Consider the following 23463-nt stretch of genomic DNA (forward strand, 5'->3'; position numbering starts at 1 on the left):
AGAAAGATTTATGCCACGTTTTGTAAGCCTACGGCAAGTAGTTCGGCAGTTAAAGAGTTTTTACCCAACATTTGGGTAAATACACGAAATCGGGTTACCCTTATATGGGGGCTATTAGAAAACTTGGACCTATGTTGACAAGTTTTTGCAAGGGTATTTTCTACATATTGAGAACTCACTATGCCAAATTTCAGCCAATATGATTGTACAATGAGGCTAATAGTTAAAAAATACCTTAAATCGGGAGGTACGGATATGTGGGGGCTATATCAAAACATGGACCCAGAGACCCCATGTTCAGTACCAAAAGATCTTTTGACATAAGTAAAATTTATGCCAAGTTTTGTCAGCCTACGTCAAGTGGTTCGGCAGATAAAGAGTTTTAACCCAACATTTGGGTAAATACTCGAAATCGGGGTACCCTTATATGGGGGCTATTACAAAAATTGGACCTATGTTGAAAAATTTTTGCAAGGATATTTTCTACATATTGAGAACTCATTGCGCCAAATGCCAGCCACTATGATTGTACAATGAGGCAAATAGACAAAAAATACCTTAAATTGGGAGGTACGGTTATATGGGGGCTATATCAAAACATGGACCCAGAGACCCCATTTTCAATGCTAGATATTCTCTTGACATAAGTAAGATTTGAGCCAAATTTTGTCAGCCTACGTCAAGTGGTTCGGCAGTTAATGAGTTTTTACCCAACAATTGGGTAAATACTCGGGTATTTACCCACTTGTTTAAAGTATTGTAAAACTATCCATTTTGAATCGATTTCATAGCCTAAACCCAGAAATAGGGCCTAAGATGTTGTATTAGCGATTCAATATAGTAAATACCCAAATAAATACCCACAAATTGGTATTTACCCGGTATTTACCCAATTTACCGGGTATTTACCCATTGGGTATTTACCCACTGTCCATCTCTAGTGTTCGACTACAGCAAGTTTAACCGTTGTTCAGCAGAATGGCTCCAATTAATAATAAATACTGATAAGGCAGAAATACGAGTAGTGTCATTTATATTGTGGGAAAATATTTATTTGACAAACTGTAGATTCTTAGTTCTTGTTTGCTTCCTTCTTTATTCAAATTCATAAATGTTATGGATCAGTAGGTAGCGTTTTTTAACACTATTATCTATAACGAGCGAGTTGTCGTTCGATCATTCAATGGAGCAGACATGCAGCCACTAATTCGACAGTTCAAAAACTAACAGAGTAAAGTAAATGTAAAGGGCTTTTGTTCTACCCTAAAATGGCAACTCTTAAATAATAATCGATGATAGCTTACGTTGACCCAATAGCTTAACTTCATATTCTATGTCATCATTTTATCCCGGCGAGGGGAATGTTCATCTAATTGAATCTTCCGCAATAAAAACACAAACACAAAACAAAATCTAAAAAGAGTATGAAATATGAAATGTATTTCGCAGAATTATTGCGTGCTGATTTGAGCCACGGTTTCTTTTGGAAATCTCTGAATTCTTCCGTAGCTGTAGCTACAAAGCAAAACAAAACTTTATAAAATTCCCTTATGGTTGTAAATAATGGCTGGAAATTCAGTCGCGGATTTTTAAAGAAATGTCTATTTTAAACAGTTAAGACAAAATAGCTTCTCGATGTTTTAAAGCGTTAAAAATAAAGATTAATTTATTGTTTTTAGATTCGGTTCTCCCAAATATATTTGATACTACTCCACTGTAATAAAATACATTAACTTAAATCTATCTTGAACCTACTAATTGTACAAGTGATTTCAACAACTTTCAAAATTTAATCTTAGCTGCAACTAAATCTCATCTTTGGACATCTGCATAATGAAGTTGCGAATTTTCACTGATTTAATTCGGCTGATAGCGTATAGCAATAGCAAGTGCAATGAACCATTTACCATAAATACAAATAATTGCCTAGGCTATGCGTGGCGTCGATATAACCGCATTATAATTTTCACATTCATATAACCATTTAATCTTTTCATGCAGACTTTTTTTAAAAATCTAAATATATTTATTTTTTGGAAATAAATTGATTGCGTGTATTATTTTTTATATGTATAATTCATAACATGTTATGGTAACGCAATAGAGAGCTTTACAAAAATGTCCATGGTTTGAAGTACTGTATTTTTAAATTTGTATATAAAATTTTAAAATTAGGTGTTCATAAAAATTAATATTTTTTATTTTTACTAATAAGTAATACCCATCTTAACAAAACTACCAATGTGAATCGGAAACGAACTTTTTTAATTAAAATTTTAAACATTTACCCATGATCTTCATCCCTAAATTAAAAATTTTTACCCCTACTATGAAGCGCTAAGAGCCAAAACGGCCTAACCCTCATTTTCAATAAAAAAAACCGAACTGACTATGCTGTTAGAACAAGAAAATAAAAATATGTAATAAAAAAATCCCTTTTGCGTATTTTGACTCTAGGTGATATTACATGCTGAAAACTGTTTTTCCTCTAGGGAAAGTTTGAAAAAATGTGGATGCCATAACGGCCTAAGCCGCATAGACCAAATCAAATACATGAATTAAAGATATGTGTGGGTTAGACCAAAAACGCATGTTACGTTTAAATCAAGAGTATATTTGAAAAATAAATCAAGAAAACTATGGGTGTTCAAATTTTTAATTTTCCTAAAGCGAAAAGTTGAATCAGCTAGAACTGAGATGCAATTGGACTTCACAAGGAAGTCAAACTACAAAAGACAGCAATGGACCTATTGTCTTGGTACTCATGACCTTATCACTAACAAGCCATTCATGTATACCTAGAATGAGGAAAAAGCGTTAAACGTTTAAATAATTGTATAGGTATGTATACTAAATTTCTAACAAAAGTACCAACGACTAAAGCGACTTTGGGGCCCCCACCAAACAATGGGAAGCGGTTCGTCGACGGGATATTTTTTTCTGTATATGGTATCGAATCTAACCTATGTATTTCAGAAAATTCTAAATATATTCAGATTTTGGAAACAAAATATTTTATATACCCACTACGAAAGCTGATAAAGGGTAATTGCTTTGGGTCCCCCACCAAACAATAGGGAGGGGTTCGTCGACGGCATATTTTTTTCTGGATAGGGCATCAAATGCCCGTTTAGCCTATGTATTTCAGGAAAATCTAAATATATTCAGATTTTGGAAAAAACACATACACAGTCAATAATTTGACATTCCCAGTGGAATAGAGAGGCCAAAAATGTTTGGTATCTGTACTGGAATTCTGTAACTATTTTTTGGTTACCGACAAAAGTCAGTAAAATTATGAATGAAAATCGGTAGAACTTTGAAACAAGTTTATTTCGGTTTCTACCTTACAGACAAATTTCGTTAATTATAGAATTTATATAGAATTAGAATTTATGAAAGTGTAAATATTTATTTTGTATACAGTTTAATTTTATTAATGAGATTCCTTCAAACGTTTAAATAATTATATATGTGTAAATTTCTAACAAAAGTACCAACGATCAAAGCTGCTAATTACTTTGGGGGCCCCCACCAAAGAATGGGGAGGGGTTCGTCGAGGGGATATTTTTTCTGGGTAGGGCATCGAATGCCCATCTAGCCAATGTATTTCAGGAAAATCTAAATATATTCAGATTTTGGAAAAAAATTATTTTATTTTCCCACTACGAAAGCTGCTAAAGGGTAATTAATTGGGGCCCCCACCAAACAATGGGGAGGGGTTGGTCGACGGTATATTTTTTTCTGGATAGGGCATCGAATGCCCATCTAGCTTATGTATTTCAAGAAACTCTAAATATATTCAGAGTTTGGAAAAAAAATTATTTTATGTTCCCACTACAAAAGTTGCTAAAGGGTAATTGCTTTGGGGCCCCCACCAAACAATGGGGAGAGGTTCGTCGACGGGATATTTTTTTCTGCATAGGGCATAAAATGCCCATCTAGCCTATGTATTTCAGGAAATTCTAAATATATTCAGAGTTTGGAAAAAATTATTTTATATACCCACTAAGAAAGATGCTAAAGGGTTATTACTTTGGGGGCCCCCAACAAAAAATGGGGATTTTGGAAAAAAAAAATTTTATATACCCACTACGAAAGTTGCTAAAGGGTAATTACTTTAGGCCCCCACCAATCAATGGGGAGGGGTTCGTCGACGATATTGTTTTTTCTGGATAGGGCATCGAATGCCCATCTAGCCTATGTATTTCAGGAATATCTAAACAGTCAATAATTTGATATTCCCAGTGGAATAGAGAGGCCAAAAATGTTTGGTATCTGTACTGGAATTCTGTAACTATTTTTTTGGTTACCGACAAAAGTCGGTAAAATTATGAATGAAAAACCGTAGAACTTTGAAACAAGTTTATTTTGGTTTCTACCTTACAGACAAATTTCGTTAATTATAGAATTTATAAGCATTTTAGTTTTACCGCTTTTTGTCGATAAGCAAAAAATATTTTAGAAAATCCCACTACTGGTCACTCATTACAACCACAAGATCAAAACAACTCTTCAAAAGTTTAATGGCGTAGGATTCGGTGGATTTATACCAAAATGTAAAGCCATTAACTACAAATTTTCAAATAACATAGATATTTTATTTCAAGATATTGATATTCAGATCTCCTATAAAACATTTATTTTAAAAGCAAATTCGAGAGCCAAAGAAGAGATATTCAGGAAGAAGACCAATCATTATTATTATTATTAATTTGTATTGTTTAAAACTCGAAAAATTATTTTTATTATATATCTGAAGAAATTTTGTATGTTTTAAAAAATTGAGCCAAAATGGTCTAACCCTCAGTTCCTATCAATATAGTTTTTTTTATAAATGGATTCCAAAATGGCCTAAGCCACTTTAATTTATTTGCGATTAATAACAAAATAATAAAAATATTTTAAAATCGTATTTTATTTTAACTCATATATAAATATGTAAAATTTTCAACCTATTCAGATGAACGACAGTGTATTATACCCAAGGTCTATCTCTATTATCAAGATTTTTTATGACAACAGCAGACTTGTCCTACTCAAATGAAATTTAGTTTAAATCGAAGTCTATCAACCAAATATGGGTTAAATGTTAAGGTTATAGCAGATCAATAAAGAACATTTTGAATTTATTATGAGATAACAAGTAACAAGAGGGCAGAGGACCAAATCTTGTTATATGAAAATTTAAAATGAAGCCTATTATAAAGGCAAAAAAGGCCAAAAAAATTTCACGTTTTTAAAAATTGGAAGCCGGAACCTGTATTGTATTATTAAGTCAGGTCCATTAGCTTCTTTATAATTTATTTGTTATTTGTATTCAAAACATTTTGGTTGCATGTTTTGTCCCAGCAAACCAATCGTACCGATATCGTAACGAAATCGGAACAAAATTCGGACGTTACGTCCGATATCTGATCCGAAATCGTAACGATATCTTAACGAAAGTTGTATGAAGTGGTTGAAATAATTTCGGAACGAAATGTCGGAACGAAATCGGATCGATTTCGGTCAGAATTCGCAACGAAATCGGAAGAAAATCCTTGGGAAATTCGGAATTCGAATTTTTTCCTCCGAATTTTCGTACAGATTTCTGAACGATTTCGGAATAATGTCGTATGAAAATCTGAGGTACCTTCCGAACTTTCGTAAAGATTTCTGAACGATTTTGGAATAATTTCGCATGATTATCGAAGGAAAAAAATTTTCTCTGATGCCTTTTTTTATTGATAAATTTTCCTTGTTATATTTTTTATTGGAAGATTATAATTTCAAAGATATCTAACGTTTTTCACTGTTGTCATCGTTTTGTAGTTATAGTAGAACAATGTAAACTTTGTGTACGAATATGTTATGTCTATCATCACTAGCTTGAATTATTATATGTTGCATTTATATTTAAAATATTTAAAAAATGTATATGCGAATTTTATAACCAACCATTTTGTTTTTCGACAACAAACTAAAATGTTGCTTGTTAGATATATACAAAAGGTGGTTGTTGTGCGAAGGGAAATTTGTTTCCGACATATCGATCCGAATTCGTAACGAAATCGGAAGAAAAACATTAGCATATTCGAAGGGAAATTTACTTCCGACATTTTCTCCGAAATCTGTACGAATTCATCTACGAAAAATCGTATAGAAATCGATACGAAATCTGAACGAATGTGCTTCCGAAATTGTTCCGATATGTCGGACATTCGACATTTGGTTTGCTGGGGTGATACCAATGATTTAGATAAATTGAAACATCTTGGCATACTTTTAGGCTGAACACAAGAGCATGCACAGTAGTGGTCATAATTATTATGACATAATATGATGAAATGATAACTTTTCTATGGACTACTTATGTATCATAAAAACAAAACATAAAACGGAAAACTACGAATAGTTTTGCAAAATTACTGACGTTTGTTGCACGCATATTTTGGTAAAACGGAAAGACATGGAACATGAATATTCGCAAAATTTTATTAACATTTTCTCGAGTATCATTCTAACATTAACAACTGTTTTACCGTTACTCAAATATTTTACTGATAATTAAAGAATTAAAATGTTACATACACCATTAAGGTTGATCGTATAAACACTACACGTTCTCCACCAACGTAAAATTTAATTTTGCGTATAAAAAGGAACATAAAACTAAATGCAAGGATGGAAAAAAGTTCTAACGTGATTTTTCAGGGTTGCGAATAACAGTTTAGCCTGTTACTTATTAGGCTTGGCCTGATACTTAAATGTCAACAATTTTTACCAAAACCTCAAAAATGAGTTAAATTCGGCCGGGTCGAAGTCGAGAAGTTTTTTGACCACTTCGAATTTTTAATACCAGATTATAGCTAAATCGGTGCGAAAATGTAGCTGAAACGCCAAAAGACCTGAAATGCAGACAAAAGACGCATCTCTCCAAAATTTCAGGGTCCTATCTCATTTTTGGACCATAGACGGACAGACGCACACGCATAGGTCGCCTCAATATTTAACCCTGTCATGAATATATGTATATTAGGGTGGGACGATTTGAACACCTTATTGGGCCCTTCGCATTTTTGATTCCTGGGATTGTACTGAGCAAAAAACTCCACTAGACCATATATCTACGGTGAAATCGAGCCTCCTAATTTTGACTTGAAGTTTTTTATCCACAAGGCTAAAACTGCCTAGACCTAATTAGATCACTTTTGATTCAACGGAAAGCTGATTGTGTTATATTATGAAAATATATCTATCCGTTCAAAAGTTACAGACTTTTGATCAGGAAAAAACGATTGTTGTTTTCACCAAATCAAGATACAGCTCGCAATTTTTAAGATAGAGCTTTGTAATTTGGTATAGAAGTTTATATTACTCCTACGATGTTTGGTATTCCAAATGGGCTATATCGGTCAACGTTTTCATATAGCCCCCAGAGAACGGTACCACCCGATTTTCGGTATTTTGAAGGCTATTCCACCGAAATGGCTGAAATTTGGTATTTAGTCTTCGTTGGCAGTATAAAACTTTCCCCCAGAAATTAGTCAGGTCCACGGTCAGGAAGTATGGACTTGCCCCTGATGAAATTTGTACCGTCGTATGAGGGGCAGTGAATACAAGTTGCTACACCAAAAATCAAAGCGATTCGAGAGCAGGTCCTAAGCTGAACTTTTCCGAAATTTTGTATAGGAGGTACCCGAAGGAGTGAACCGATTGAGTCCATATTGGAAACTCATCTAAATCCTGTAGAAATTTGACGATGTACAAAGTATGGACCAAATCGGTTACTCCCTTCAAGCGCCATAGTGCGCACAAATATTCCCAAAATTTTAACACTTTTGTGGGGAAGGTACCAGAAGGAGTGAACCGATATAACCCATCTTCGAACTTAAACTAAGTTTGAACAAACTCGTACCGCCCATGGACAAAAATCGAAAAATTAATTAATAAATATTCTCTAAACACATTAAATTTGTATTATCCAGTATTATTTTTGCCAGTTTACAGCCGTAATATGCAAAAGTTTGTGTTTGGACCTATATTGAACATTTTTTGCACGGGCGTATGCCGTTCCCTCCGAAGTCAAAATACAAAATTACAGCCAACTCGGTTAGCAAATCTGGCTAAAATCGCCAAAATACCGAATATCGGGAGGAACGTTTATATGGGAGCTATACCTAAAGTTGGACCTATATTGAACATTTTTTGCACGGGCGTATGCTGTTAACTCAGAAGTCAAAATTACAGCCAACTTAGTTAGAAAATCTGGCAAAAATCGTCAAAATACCGAATATAGGGGGGTACGTTTATATGAGAGCTATACCTAAACGTGGACTTATATTGAACATTTCTTGCAAGGTGGTATGTTGTTCCCTTAGAACACAAAATAATAAAATAGTTGTTTTAAAATATTAAAACAACAACAATGGGATTAAGCCAGACTATTTTGAAAAAACAAAATTGCAAACGCCATCCCAATAAAAAAACGCCACAATGCTTCTAATCTATCCTGTAACTTTAATTAACTATCGATATTGATATTTGATTGTTGACCTGCTATCGATATTGTTAAAATAACAATAAAACAAGCAATTGAAATTGTTGTAAAAGAAACACTGAGCAAAGTTGTTAAAAAGTTACAGTATAGGCCCCCAGTAGTGCGATTCTTTAACTCATTTTTTGAGTTACCGAAAAAATCGGTAAAATTAATATGCTTATAAATTGAGTAATTAACGATATTTTTCGGTAAGTTAGCGACGAATAAAAAGTAGTCGTAAAGTTCTAGCGAAAGTAAGAGGATTGTCAACATTTGTTATACTTTTTATCAATTATGAATAATGCGTTTTAATGTTACCGATTTTTGTCGGTAACTCAAAAAATGAGTTAGAGAATCGCACTACAGATATCCCAATTTCCAATTTTTAGAATGTTAAACAATGCGAATATCTCTGCTTCTGTTGCACATATTATAAGGGGAGAGCTTGGTAGTGCAACTAGGCCATTTAGGCTTAAAAATTAATACCAAATATTTTGGCATTGATCAAAATATCAGAGTTATTGCAAAATGCGCTTAGCTATCCCAATTTTAATATATTGAAGTATTTATTTTAATGGCAAATACATCTGCTTCTTTTCTTTTTCTATTCTGCAAAGCGTTCAATCAGTATCAAGTACATTCTCGACGGTGGTCAAATATAAAATTATTAATTATTATGGTTTAACCCTAAGTAATTTGGTATAAAAACCAGGATGCTGAAAACTTTAGTATCTACCTAAAAGAAATGTTTACCTGTGAAAAGCCTATGCACAGGGATAGTGGTGTAGGGTATCACATAGTCGGCCCTGTCCCGACTATAGCCATTGCTCATTTGTTATTTTATTTTTTTCTGCGCTGCATTCTTTGCGCTCTTTCTAGGGTTTTGGGTAGGGAAATCCCGCACCGAGATTTCCCGGGAATTCTCGGTTTTTTGATTACGGGATTTTCCCGGGAAACAAAATCGTATTTCCCGAGAAATCTTTTTACATTTATCACAACTAATATTGAATTAATGAATAAACTCTGCCCGTCACTTTTATACCATAGAATCAGAATTCTATGAGAATCAATAAATTACAAAATATTTGCAAATATCTTTTATCTACAAAAGTGTGTTCAGGGAAAAAGTTATAAGAGCGGCATCAAAAACATGGACTATAACGACGGATTTTTATTCTGTTTTATTTTAGTGCGAAAGAATATGTTCTATTTTAAAGTCCCTCAGTCATTAGGCTAAAGAAGGTCTGGCTTGCTGGCTGGTGCGCACGATAACTTTCGAACGAAGTCACCGATCAGGTCAAAAATTTGGCATTCGAAATTTTTTTCAAACTTTTAGTTTAAGTTCGAAGATGGACCATATCGGTGGTCCACTATTTCCGGTGCCTTCCCCACAAAAGTTCAACAATTATCGCTAAAATGGTGCACACGATAACTCTCGAAGGGAATAACCGAATCGGTCATAATTTTGCATATGGTAACATTAGTTCCAGGAATAGAACGGGTTCCACCCAAAATTCGGAAAAGTGAAGTTTTCTCGGAACGATTTGAAAAATTTTCAGCAATTTGTCTTTACGGCCCTCTTTACGACGGTACAAAATTTGTCGGGGGCAAGTCCATACTTCCTGAGATAATGTCTTAAAAGCTCCAAGAAACCTTGACGGCAACAACTAAAATGGAAAATTGGCAAGATAACTCCCGCAGGAAGTTTCTGATTGGTCCTAACTTTGCATATCGTATTATTTCATCTAGTCATGTATCAGGTTGGAATATGGAATATATCGGTCCAGCCCTTCGGGTAACGATTTTCGAGGTCCATAAAATTGGAATTTCTAATCAATAACTTAATTGTTTGAGCCAAATAACTTTCCATAGAGCGATTTCATTAGCTTTGAATAATGAAAATGGTCAGTGTGGGCAAATCTGGGCAACATGGTGCATTTTTCCATATTTTTTCGTTTTTAATCGATAGAGCGAAAACGTGTCATCCATTTTTGAGCATGCAACTCTTTGAAAATATTGTATTTCATATAAGTTACTATGGGAAGATAAAAAAATCACGGAAATATTGATCCACTCTCGTATTTTAAAATTTCCCGGAAAATCCCGGATTCCTGTGAATGGCGATTTTTTGATTCCCGTTTCCCGGGAATGATAAAAACCGGGAAAACCCAAAACCCTAGCTCTTTCACATAAAGAGTGTCGTAACTATAGAATTTTGACATCCACGAAGTTATCAGTGCTTAATTTCTATGGAAGATTACACATGTTTCTAGATGTTTGCCTAACTCCAAGTAAATGAGCTGAAAATCATTCATTTTACCACAATATGAAGTAGAATATGCAGCAAAAATACAAATTGTAAAATGCATTTCATAACTTGTGACACTATTTGAGTAAAATAAATGTTGATCTTTAGTGATACCCCAATAATAAATTTAGAAATATATATTTTTTCGTCAAATAAACAACTTTATTACTTAACAATTAGAAATGCATCGTGATAACAACTTAAGCTTCAGGGGCAACGGGCAAATGAGCACCTTGAGGTTGGAAACCGTTTTCATCAGCAACATAGGTAACGGTGTAGGTAACGCCATCATCAGCAACAAAGGAGTAGGAACCCTTAACGGAAATGGCTTCTTCTTCAGTACCAATGTTCTTCAATTGGCCTTGTTCTTCACCTTGGTTACCATCGCTGGTGGCATAACTGTAATCAGATACAAGTTTGTCATAAGTAACGATAATCAATCCATGCTAACATTCTCTTTGAAAGAAGTCTTGTATTGAAGGTGAAATACTTACGAATAACTGTAACCTTCAGGTCCTACATCAGCATCGTTCCTAAGGATTTCAGCTTCTGGGCGGGGAGCGGCCAAGGCAACGGCGAAGAGAGCAACGAAGACAATGATGAATTTCATTTTGTTTTTTTTTTTGAGTTATCGAATGTATTGATTAGATCAATAGTTGGATATGTTATGATTTCCGATGTTATCAGTTTTAGTATTTATACTCTGATTTTACGCAAGCTTTGTTTAAGCAAAATTTCCAAAACTACACGAAAACGAGTATCGATGTGACCTCGAGATTTAATTTTAAACTTATTTAAATGGAAAGAGAGCTCATTTGGTATTCTTCATAATGGAATATATACTTCATCAGTATACTAACAGAGTGCGACATACAGCATTGATGCTAAACAGATTAACAGGTATTTTTTTCTTGAATTTACTCTAATTTTTATTATTCAAGTTCGAAATAGTTATTCTTATCGATACTAACTAATATTGATGGGAAATATAACTTAACTCGCTTGGGAATATTCTAATTAATAAACATGTTTTAAAGTCTGGTGGATTTATTACGTTCTGCTACATTCTTGAATGGGCAATAAATAGTCTATATTCATTCTTACGGGATGTTAATTATGCCCTCAGTATAGCTGTTAAATGTTAAATCGAAGGGAATTTCTAGCTGCATTTGGACGCATTGTAATGGATTTTTGGCAGATGTAACTATAAGCTATAATTTATATCGAAAAATTACACTATGGCACATAAGTCTACGCACAAAAGCAAAAAGTCGGAGATATTACTTACTTACATAGATGGCTTTTATATTAAACAGAACGTCTTGTTCCATAAGCCGAACTAAGAATAGATTTCCAAACGCAACGATCTTTTACTTTACTTCTCCAATTTTGGATGCCATGTTCTGTGATATCTTCTTCAACTTGGTCCTTCCATCGGAGTTTTGGCCTTCCCTTGGGGCGTATACCGTCGAGTGGCTCGTATTCAAATGCCTTTTTGGCGGGGGCATCTTTATCCATCCTGCTGACATGGCCAAGCCAACGCAATCGTTGTAGTTTGATACGTTTTACTATATCGATGTCGGTCGGCTGGTATAGCTCGTGGTTCATACGACGTCGGTATTCACCGTCAACGCATATTGGTCCATAAATCTTTCGAAGAATTTTTCTCTCAAACACACCAAGTTCTGCCTCATCTGCTTTCGCAAGTACCCATGCTTCAGATCCATACATAAGTACGGGTAATATCAGTGTCTGGTAGAGCGTAAGTTTTGTTTGACGAGAGGTGGTTTTACTTTTAAACTGTTTACTTAGACCAAAGTAGCATCTGTTGGCCAACATTATTCTTCTCTTTATTTCAAGGCTTATATTGTTGGTTTTATTTATGGCGGTGCCGAGGTAGCTGAAGTCATTTACTATCTCAAATTTATAATTATCAACATCCACAGTTGGTCCGAGTCTACTGGACGACTTGCGTGTTGATAGCATAAACTTCGTCTTATCACCGTTGACTGTAAGACCCACTTTGGCAGACTCTTTTTCAATTTTTGCAAAGGTGGCTGTTACGGCTCGCGCTGATCTACCTATTATTTCTATGTCATCTGCGTATGCAAGCAACATTACATCTTTATTGTATATCGTGCTGTTTTTGTCTCTGGCCATATATATATTCGCATCTCGTATGACCTTTTCCAGTAGGATATTAAATAGGTCACACGATAGACTGTCACCTTGTCTGAAACCTCGTTTTGTGTTGAAAGGCTCGGAGAGGTTCTTTCCTATTTTAACCGCTGATCTTGTATCCGCCAATGTCATCCGGCATAGCCGAATTAGGTTTGCAGGGATGCCAAACTCAGACATGGTTTGAAATACCTTTGCTCTAATTGGGCTGTCGAACGCTGCCTTATAGTCGACGAATATGTGGTATGTGTCGATCTGTCTTTCGTGGGTCTTCTCCAATATATGGCGCAGTGTAAAGATTTGGTCAATTGTCGACTTACCAGGTCTAAAACCGCATTGGTATGACCCGATTATTTCATTGACCATGGGTTTTAACCGTTCACACAGTATGCTCGACAACACTTTATATGCGATGGGAGGCAGACTTATATCTCGGTAATTTGCACAAACCGTTTTGTCTCCTATCTTATGTACGGGACATAGTAGGCTGAGGTTCCAATCGTTGGGTATGCTTTCTTCCTGCCAAATTTCGGAAATTAGCTGATGCATACTCCTTACCAGCATTTCGCCACCGGTCTTGAACGATTCGGCGGGAAGTCCATCAGCTCCTGCTGCCTTATTGTTTTTCAGCCGATTAATGGCTGTTGTAACCTCGCTTTGGCTAGGTGGTAGACATTCAACATTGCCATTTACGATTGGTTCTGGGGTATCTTCATCGCCACCCATATTCGATACCAAAAGCTTCATAAAATGCTCCTCCCAGATCATCAGTACGCTATCTGTATCAGTTACCAGATTCCCTTGGTCATCTTTGCAGGAGAATGTGCCTGCACCATATCCTTCAGTCTGGTATTTTACACTCTGGTAAAATTTTCGGACTTCATTCTGACTCCTGAACATCTCGAGTTTCTCACGCTCACGTTTTTCTTGCTCCTTCTTTTTTCTCCTGAAAATACGCATTTCCTCTTTCCTCTTCTCCGGATAAGTTTCTTTCGTTCTTCGTGTTGCTACTGAATGCAGTGTTGCTCTATATGCCGTGTTCTTTTCTTCTGTAGCTTTACGACACTCCTGTTCGTACCATAAATTTTTAGGTGGAGGTTTTTGGTACCCAGGTATGGTTTTTGCGGCAGTCTGAAGGGAGTGGGCTATTCTTTGCCAACGTGCTTCTACATTATCGGGACATGGAGTGCTGTTTCCAGCATGCGAGTCAGTTGAGCGGAGTAGGCTTGTGCAGTCTGTTGTGTTTGCAGCTTCTCGACATCCAGCTTCCGTCCTGTGTTAAATCGCACTTTTGCCGCAACATTAAGACGAGTGCGTACCTTGGCTGCTACAAGGAAATGGTCCGAATCGATGTTCGCACCTCGAATCGATCGGACATCTAACACACTGGACGAGTGTCTTCCATCTATCACAACATGATCAATCTGATTTTTTGTTTTCCCATCCGGGGATATCCACGTAGCCTTGTGTATGTCGAGGTGTGGGAATCTGGTGCAGCTCACAACCATGTTCTTTGCCGCTGCAAAATCAATCAGCCTCATTCCGTTGTCGGATGTTACCTCATGAAGGCTGAATTTGCCGACCGTGGGACCGAATATATTTTCCCTTCCAATTTTAGCATTAAAATCTCGTAGAACAATCTTAATGTCATGGCCAGGGCAGCGGTCATATACTCTCTCTAGGCGCTCGTAGAATATATCTTTGGTCTGTTCGTCTTTCTCTTCGGTCGGAGCATGGGCGCAGATGAGACTGATGTTAAAAAACTTTGCTTTTATATGGATTGTGGCAATTCTCTCATTAACCGGAGTAAAACTGGATACAAGATTTTTAAGCCTCCGGTTTACCATGAATCCAACACCTAGCTCATGCTTCGATTCATGGTAGCTGTAATACATTGCGTAATCGTGTCTGATCTTTACGTCTGCCCGATTCCATCGCACTTCCTGTAAGGCGATAATATCAGCATTGTACTTGTCAAGTACATCCGCCAATGCGTAAACTGCACCTACTCTGTAAAGAGTCCTGACATTCCAGGTGCAGATTCGCAGATCATGGTCCTTAATACGTTTGCGGGGGTCGTCAACTTTAGAGGGGTTTGTTTTTCTTCTTTCTCTTTGTTTTTTCATAGTAAGCTGTTTTGACGGGGTGAGTTACTAGCCCAACGCCCAACCCAAGTTTTTATCGTTCTTATGGGTAAACGGGTGTTAAAGGCAGCTGAAAATTTCTGTGTGGAAGTTGTCTTCCCACCGTGAGTGCGGTTTTATGGGGGTTACATATATTCACAAATTTCTAGAGGAAAGTTTTATACCGCCATCGAAAACTAAACACAAAATTTCGGGCATTTCGGTGGGATATTCAAAATACCGAAAATCGGGAGGCACTGTTCTATGGGGGCTATATGAAAACGTGGACATATACCAACAAATTTTAGGTGGAAAGTTTTAAACTCCCAACGAAGACTAAATACCAAATTTTAGCCACTTCGGCGGGATATTGAGGCTAAAACCTTCAAAATACCGAACATCGTGAGGTACAGTTCTATAGGAGCCATGTGAAGATGTAGACCTATACCTACAAGTTTCAGGTGGAAAGTTTAATACCACCAACGAAGACTAAATACAAAATGTTAGCCATTTCGGTGGGATAATGAGTCTAAAACCTTCAAAATACCGAACATCTATGGGAGCTATATCGAAACGTAGACCGATATAGTCCATTTTCAATACCAAACATACTGGGAGTAATATAAACTTCTATACCAAATTATAAAGTTCTATTTTAAAAATTGCGTGCTGTATCTTGATTTCAACAGACGGACGGACGGACATGAATATTTCAACTTAGAATTTTATGCTGATCAAGAATATATACACTTTCTAGGATCTCCGACGATTATTACGATGCGTTACAAACGGAATGATAAATTTAATATTATGGCGGGGGATATAAAAGATAGCATGAGGGTCGTAGTTTGTCGAAAACTACACACGAGAAATTTCATGCCTTCTTAGATCGAGTTTCCCATTACACCAATTTCATTAAATTAATCTAGTATGGAACTCTATCTAAGAACGCATAATTTCAGAACATTTATTTAACGAAATTACTCTAGCGTGGGACGGGACTATGGGAAAATGCATTATTGCACATGAACCTAATGTACACGCTACCATGTGGTTGTAGTTGTTGTACCCAAGGCTTCAGAGTCGAGCCATTTTTACTTCGACTCCGACTCTAGGCCAGTTTTTTTACGACTCCGACTCCGGAGTCGACTCCGAGGGTAATTTCCTATACCACTAAAAATTAATAAAATATGCTAAATTTTTCAACTTTTCCTATACTAGGACCCTATATGCTTATCTGTTGTTTTCTCTAAGGCAATTTGTAATGCATGGCGATGTAAAGTTGATTTTCCGTATCGAATCTGCTGTATCTTATATCAAAAAGAAACAACAGAAAGAATTTAGAAAGTTTCAGTAGATTTTGCCGAAATATATGTACGAGTATACCCTCAGATTATCAATTTAAAACAAAAACACGTAGAACTGACGAGTTTGATTAATTTTTTTTTGGACGGACGGGTCACATAGGTTTTCCGTTTTATTTTGTCGAAATAAAAAGATAGGTATGCCAAAAGGGGGGTCTACATTAATTTGTTACTTACAGATTTTACGAAAGCGAAAATTTTTTGCTGACTCATTTTAAAGTACATGTGGAATAGAATATGTCGATCGGATAAAAATTAGCTGAGATATGAGCGTTAGAAAGAGAAAATTCATTGTGATTTGTATGTAACATCGAAGTTTGAAACACGGTTTTCTCAAAATGGCAATTTGGGATTATTATACGTATAAAAAGATTGTACTTAGGCAAGAGACTTTTTTAAACAAATTTTGACGGATTTATGGCGAAAAAACTGTCAATTTTTTAGTTAAAAATGAAATTATGACTTTGATAGTCCACAATTTTTTTTTAAATGTATATTTTTTTTAATTCCGTTTCGCTTAAGTACGAGATTATTAAGTTCTTAATGATCCAACAAAAACATATGCTGATCGGTTTATTCGTTTTCGAGCTACAGTGGTCACCGCCAACTGCTTTAGTAAAAACAATGTTTCGTAGGCGGCCATTTGTCAGAAAACTGTGCAATATTTTTCAACAAGAAAAAAATTCTAAAACTAGTATTCCAGAGTGTATATAAGTTTTGTCATAAATGTGATGGTATATTACGAAATCGATTCATATTGAAAGATGCAATTATAATTCTATTGTCATGGAACATTACTAAATATAATAAACCCTTTGCTTACAAGTTTACTCATAGATTTCCTATAAAATGAATAAACGATTTATCAAAATTTTATTAAAGTTCATCTCTCTATTATAAAAAAATAAAAACTCTTTTGATAAATGTAGAAAAAAAAAATTTTGCCCGGAGTCGGAGTCGAGCTTTTTTTACGACTCCAGACTCCGACTCCAGCAAAATTTGCTAGACTCCGACTCCAAAGCCCTGGTTGTACCAATGCAAATATGTCCGTTTGCATATCTATTTCAGTTATATGGTTCAGGTTTCTCTGTGTCCAGATTAAAAAATTCTGCAACCATACAGAATCTGGAGACACGTGAGTGTCTCCATGGGCAATAAAACGCATGCGAGCGATCCCAATCCACATGCAGGGCATGTGTTGTGTATCGTGCCATCAATTCGAATCCAATATGCGTTGAGGCGGCTGCTTCTATCGCCGTGGTAGCTGTACTGCTTGCGCAACTGCATCAGTTTGAATGCTATTTAAGCCTATCAGACTGGCTCGTTGATCTAGAGGTTCTCGCTTATACCTTTGTACCTCTCCCGCTAGATCATGAAGATCTCTCCTGGCGTGCTCCCGGCGGTAACACCCAAGAAGGTATTGCACCGACAAAATTTGTGTGTGCTGATGCACCAGTAAAATCTTCGTCTCCTCATGAACATGGTCCACTAGTGTCATGAAGAGGCACCCTGTTGCAGTTCTCAGGGCGACATTCTGGCGGGTGTGCGTACGTAGCGCTAACATTTGTATACCACACTAGCGCCGCAAAAATTTGGAAGTCACATGAACCGAACAACCCATTACAAAGTTATGTAAAACAGCAACCTTCTGCATTAGCAGTAAGCTGGTAAATAATGGGTTATTTCTTAGAAAATTTTACAAGGCAAAACTACTTATGTTACTCCTTACTATGTAATGAGTATGGTGTCACAGAGCGTGTATTTCCGGCTACAAATCTGAGAGTATGTATGTTTAATGCTCACCGCAGGCAAACAATTTTATTTATGTTGTATAGCTTATTTTTCAACTTCTAGTAGCCAAGGAATATCTAGTTATTCAGAGCGACAAGTCCTATTTAAAATAATGGGTTAGTTGGGTTATTTCTAAATAGTTTCGACTAACTAAACACTACTACAAAAACCTGTTATTTGGTAATGAGATTTATTGCTGCTTTACCACAGACCGGCCTATTGATTTATAAGGGGTCAACAATGTTTTTTATCTGCACCCCAAGCAAGTGCTGCCTGACTACGAGTTGAGGACCTTATTCCTACTTTAGATCTTGTAGCAAATAGCGGGGGGTTATGTGGACGACTTAAACATGTTGGCGAACGTAACACCCTATAGCTTAGGGTAGTTAGTGGTAGGAATAAGGTCGGAATATATTCAGGGGAGGCTCATTTGTTTTGATCTGAACTTAGATCAAGTTCGAAGACTGGCTATATCGGTCCACGTTTTCGTATAGCCCCCATATAACGGTACCGCCGATTTCAGATATTTTGACGTTTTTAGACACATTTTAAGACCGACTTAGCTATAATTTGACATTTAGGGTTCCCAGTGACCAAGAAACTTCTCAACCCGAAATTATGGACATATGTAGGTCCACGTTTTCTTATAGCCCCCATATGACAGTACCGCCCGAACTCAGGAATTTTGACCCTTTAAGCTACATTTTCTGGCCAAATTAGCTATAACTTCGCATTTAGGGCTTCTAGCGGTCAACTAACTTCCCCAGCTAAAATTGTGGGCATAGGTACTTTCAAAACACAAAGAAAACTAATAATTGCACATTAGCTCAGAGTATTTCATGGTAGAGGGTGTAAAAAGTTCGAACCGGATGAACGCTTTTTAACTTGTTATACGTTGGTTTTGGCCAAAACGTTTGTAACGCATCGAAATAATGGTCGTAGACCCATACTTATATGTATATACCAAACTGAATGTCTCGACTAGCTGAGTCGATCTGGCTGTGTGTCCTTCCCTCCGTCCGTCTGTTCATCTAAACCTAGTAATCACGCTACAGGTTGCAATTTTGATTGGATAGCCACCAAATTTTGGTGGTTAATTGGTGTCCCGGAGGGAAAGAAGCCCATTGATTTTGGTGATGATCGGATCATATTCGAGGGTCGGAATGGGCATATTTGAAGAAAAAGTCAACGTTTTTTCCAAAGTGAATATCTCAGCTTCTATAAGGGGTATAGCAAAAGCAAAACAATGAAAGTTCAAAATATTGCCTTTCTAACGATGAAAAGTAGGTTGTAGAAAATATCGCAATAGTCACTAATGAAACCCAACTTTTCATTTTTGCGATATTAATTATAATGACCCAGCAACATTTGAAGGAAGGGGTTCCATGATTTCATGGCATCTTTTGCATTGGTTCAAACGAAGTCGTGAAAGATCCGATCTTTTCATTAGCATTTGAACCAATGCAAAGGAAGTCGTGAAAGATCCGATCTTTTCATCAGCATTTGAACCCATTCCATCGATCCAATAGAGATTAATTTTGTGTTTTTACTTATACACATTTTTCTAAATATATAAGATTAATTATTTACAATAGGCTTGATGTTGTCTCTCGTCGTAATGTTAATGTCATTGCAAAGCATTGGTGGAAATGACATGTCAAAGCATTGGTGTAAATGACATGCTTTGGATCCAAAAATGAATACCATCTTTTGGGGTCCACGCTCATACAAAATTCATCGATGAAGGTGCTAAAAAGATGACATGCCAGATCACTTGCACCCATGATTGAATGGCATCTTTGGCATCGAACAGTTTGCTGGGGACGAATATCACAGCTTTGCTTGGGGACCGTCCAAAAGCAAAGCCTGACTATGAATGTAGAAAATCCCATATTTACAATAATGCAAAGTAGGTTGGCGTAGGTGGCCAAATAACGCAATAGGCAGTAATACATCTCATTTTTTCATTTTTTTAATCACGCTACAGGTCGCAATTTTTGAGGGTTAATGAGGGTCCCATAGATGAAGAAGCCTATCGATTTTGGTGATGGTCGGATAATATTCAGGGGTCGGAATGGGCAAAAAACGTACGTGGAGAACAATCAACGTTTTATTTATATGTGAATATCTCTGCTTCTAGTATGCTTATTCCAAAAGGAAAGCCCGTCAATGGAAGAGGAAAATATCATCTTTATTAGGATGCAAGGTAGGTTGGCACACTTCCCGCTTCCCCATTTTTATTTGAACTGTACTGACGAGTATCTCAGCTTGAATTTGATGCGTTTCCAAAATGAACACTTTCTGAGCTTTAAAATGGTCCCAATTGTGTTACCAAACTTGGTGAAATGCTTGTGATGTTAATATTTTGAAGTTTTTACTTTAATGACAAATACCTCTGCTTCCATTTGGTGTAAAATGCTAAATTTGGTGTAATGCTAATCAAGAAGACCAGCAAAACTTTCAATATTTTTCAATATTTTTTCTATTTTTGATGATTTTGTTTTAGAATTATACAAATCTCTGTGTTGTGATGTCAACTTTTTTTTATAAAAGTTTGACAATTTTTTCTTAGAATGGTATTGAAAACTAATTGATTTTTTAATAAAAAATAATTCCTGAAGAAGTTGGAAAAAGAACAACGAAACGTAGAGTTGAATATGAAATAACTTTGTTTTATTTATTATGGAAACACTTTATATAAAATAAGAAGATAATATACGGTAATAACCTCAAGTCATTTGGTATAAAAGGCGATGCGATGTATTGAAGAGGATTTTCACAGCTATAAGATTTTCTCTAGTGCCATTTCGATAAGACTTGCCGTGAAAACCTAAAAAACCCTACAAATGTGAACCTTTTTTGATTTTTCTCATTTATGAATATTGTAGTGTCAGAATCCACAAACACTTCACAGGTGTAACCACTTTTAATTTATAGTTAGTAACGGCGCACCGCTACAATATATTTGCATTTAAAAATTTATGCTTATGAGAACCATACACAACCCCCACCCCCTTCCAATTATTGTCGATTAATTACTTTAAAGACTTATTTACATATTTTATCTCGAAAATGTTTTAATCACTGAGAAATTACCATACCGTAATATTATCCGCAGCGACAATAACAATCTGCAGAGATAACAACAAATTGTAGGTGTGAATTTGATATACCTCAAATACTAAAATTTCAAATTTTATAGCCACATTTGATAAACCAGTTTATATGTGGTTTCTGATACACCTAAAGGTCATAATGATCAGCACACGAGACTTCGTGTTTCCATAGAAACAAAAAGTTGATGTGATAAATTATTCAGTTTCGACTAATTGGAGCACGTTTTTATTAGCATAGGAAGAACCAGGAAAGTTTTGTTAAATTGCTTTTGGGTGGTCAGGCTACTTAGCATAGAATTTAATTAATTATTCGTATTACTATACTATGTATGTACATTAGGCCGGGGCGATTTGAAAACCTTAATGGGCCCTTCGCGTTTCTGATTCCTGGGATTGAACTGAGCAAAAAAGTCTACTGTACCATATGTCTACGATGAAAATCGAGCCTCCCGATTTTGACTTTATGTTTTTATCTACGTTTTTTTACATCTTGGCATATAACAGCCAAACCATTGAGATTTTCGAGCCAACACAAAGACAAAAATTGCAGCCAAGACAGTAATTTTGAATTCTCTAATACTTCGCAAAGACATTGGAACGCTTTTTCAGGCACTTTTGGTCTTGAGAAGGTGGAAACTTTTCGGAAAATGTCGATAAATGACACTGCGCTACAAAAGTTGACCAGAAAAATATTCAAGCGTTCTGATGCAAAATGCCATCGTGTTGGGATCCATGGAGACGAAAATGCCTTTAGTTCGTTTGGGTCGCTTCGTTTTATTTTTTTATAACGGTAAAAGTAGTGAAAATCTGAGCTTCTTATATTCAGCTTATTCAAAAGATATTATTCACCCCTTTAAAAGGAAAAGGCATCAAAAGAAATCCGTTGTGAAAAAAATAAGATATGCCCGTTTAAATTTGAAAATATAAGAAGCCCAGATTTTCACTACTTTTACCGTTATAAAAAAATAAAACGAAGCGACCCAAACGAACTAAAGGCATTTTCGTTCTCCATGGATCCCAACACGATGGAATTTTGCGTCTGAACGCTTGAATATTTTTCTGGTCAACTTTTGTAGCACAGTGTAATTTATCGACATTTTCCGAAAAGTTTGCACCTTCTCAAGACCAAAAGTGCCTGAAAAAGCATTCCAATGTCTTTGCGATGTATTAAAGAGTTCTTAATTACTGTCTTGGCTGCAATTTGTGTCTTTGTGTTGGCTCGAAAATCTCAATGGTTTGGCTGTTATATGCCAAGATGTAAAAATAACGTAGATGAAAAAATTAAAGTCAAAATCGGGAGGCTCGATTTTCATCGCAGACATATGGTCCAGTAGACTTTTTTGCTTAGTTCAATCCCAGAAATCAAAAACGCTAAGGGCCTATTAACGTTTTTTTCCTTCCACACAAATCGCCCCGGCCTAATGTACATATGTACATTTGTAGGCAAAGTAATGAAATTATATAAGGGTTATTTTAATACGTTTATTCATTCACAAACTTTGATTCTTTTTGAGAACATGAAAGAATCAATAAGATTTGTCATACATAAAATTTGGGGCCTTTGTAATTTTGAACTGTTTACACTTTTCTATATATGGGAACGCACTGTTATATACATATGTATGTACATATGTATGTTTGATGTTATACAATGTGTCAAACAAAAGTTTTTTTCTGATTGTAAAAATTCCCATACAATTCCCATTCATGTAATAAATTTAAGCGAACACTTGTACTCTGCGCGATTTTACCAAAGGCACCATTTTATCCTTTATATCCTGCATAAAAACAGAAGACCATTTTGCCATCCAATCCAATTGAAATTCATTAACAAATCAATTTCAAACTTTATTCAATTAAATGCAACCGGCGATTGCCACCCGCTGACGGCTAGTTTCTGCCACTTCATTGTTGACATTTCGCCAATTTGTAAACATTTATTTTTTATTATCTCCTCATACTGTTCTGCTCTCATTTTTTTGTTTGTTTGCAACCATTTGATTTTATGTTTTCGACAATTGTGTGTTCATTTGGATTTTAATTGTTGTTTTTGTTTAACATC

At 35.8% G+C, this 23463-nt stretch overlaps 3 protein-coding genes and 1 long non-coding RNA gene across 10 annotated transcripts in view; 2 read left to right on the forward strand and 2 right to left on the reverse strand.

The window, feature by feature from the left end:
- Positions 1–23463, forward strand: part of MCU (mitochondrial calcium uniporter) — a 304006-nt gene that overhangs the window by 213261 nt on the left and 67282 nt on the right. The window lies entirely within an intron of this gene.
- Positions 1–23463, reverse strand: part of jv (javelin) — a 115619-nt gene that overhangs the window by 78092 nt on the left and 14064 nt on the right. The gene's annotated exons all lie outside the window — the stretch shown is intronic.
- LOC141402622 (uncharacterized) overlaps positions 1–23463 on the forward strand; it is a 68160-nt gene that overhangs the window by 30792 nt on the left and 13905 nt on the right. The gene's annotated exons all lie outside the window — the stretch shown is intronic.
- LOC141402621 (larval cuticle protein 65Ag1-like) lies at positions 11030–11439 on the reverse strand. The gene is made up of 2 exons (XM_073984272.1): positions 11324–11439; positions 11030–11228 (listed from the first exon to the last, which is right to left on the reverse strand). Exons 1-2 carry the CDS (start codon positions 11437–11439, stop codon positions 11030–11032), a joined length of 315 nt encoding a protein of 104 aa, XP_073840373.1.

Source organism: Musca autumnalis, unplaced genomic scaffold (assembly GCF_047663935.1).
Source record: "Musca autumnalis isolate F117 unplaced genomic scaffold, ASM4766393v1 scaffold_4, whole genome shotgun sequence".
In the NCBI taxonomy this organism is placed as follows: Eukaryota; Metazoa; Arthropoda; class Insecta; order Diptera; family Muscidae; genus Musca; species Musca autumnalis.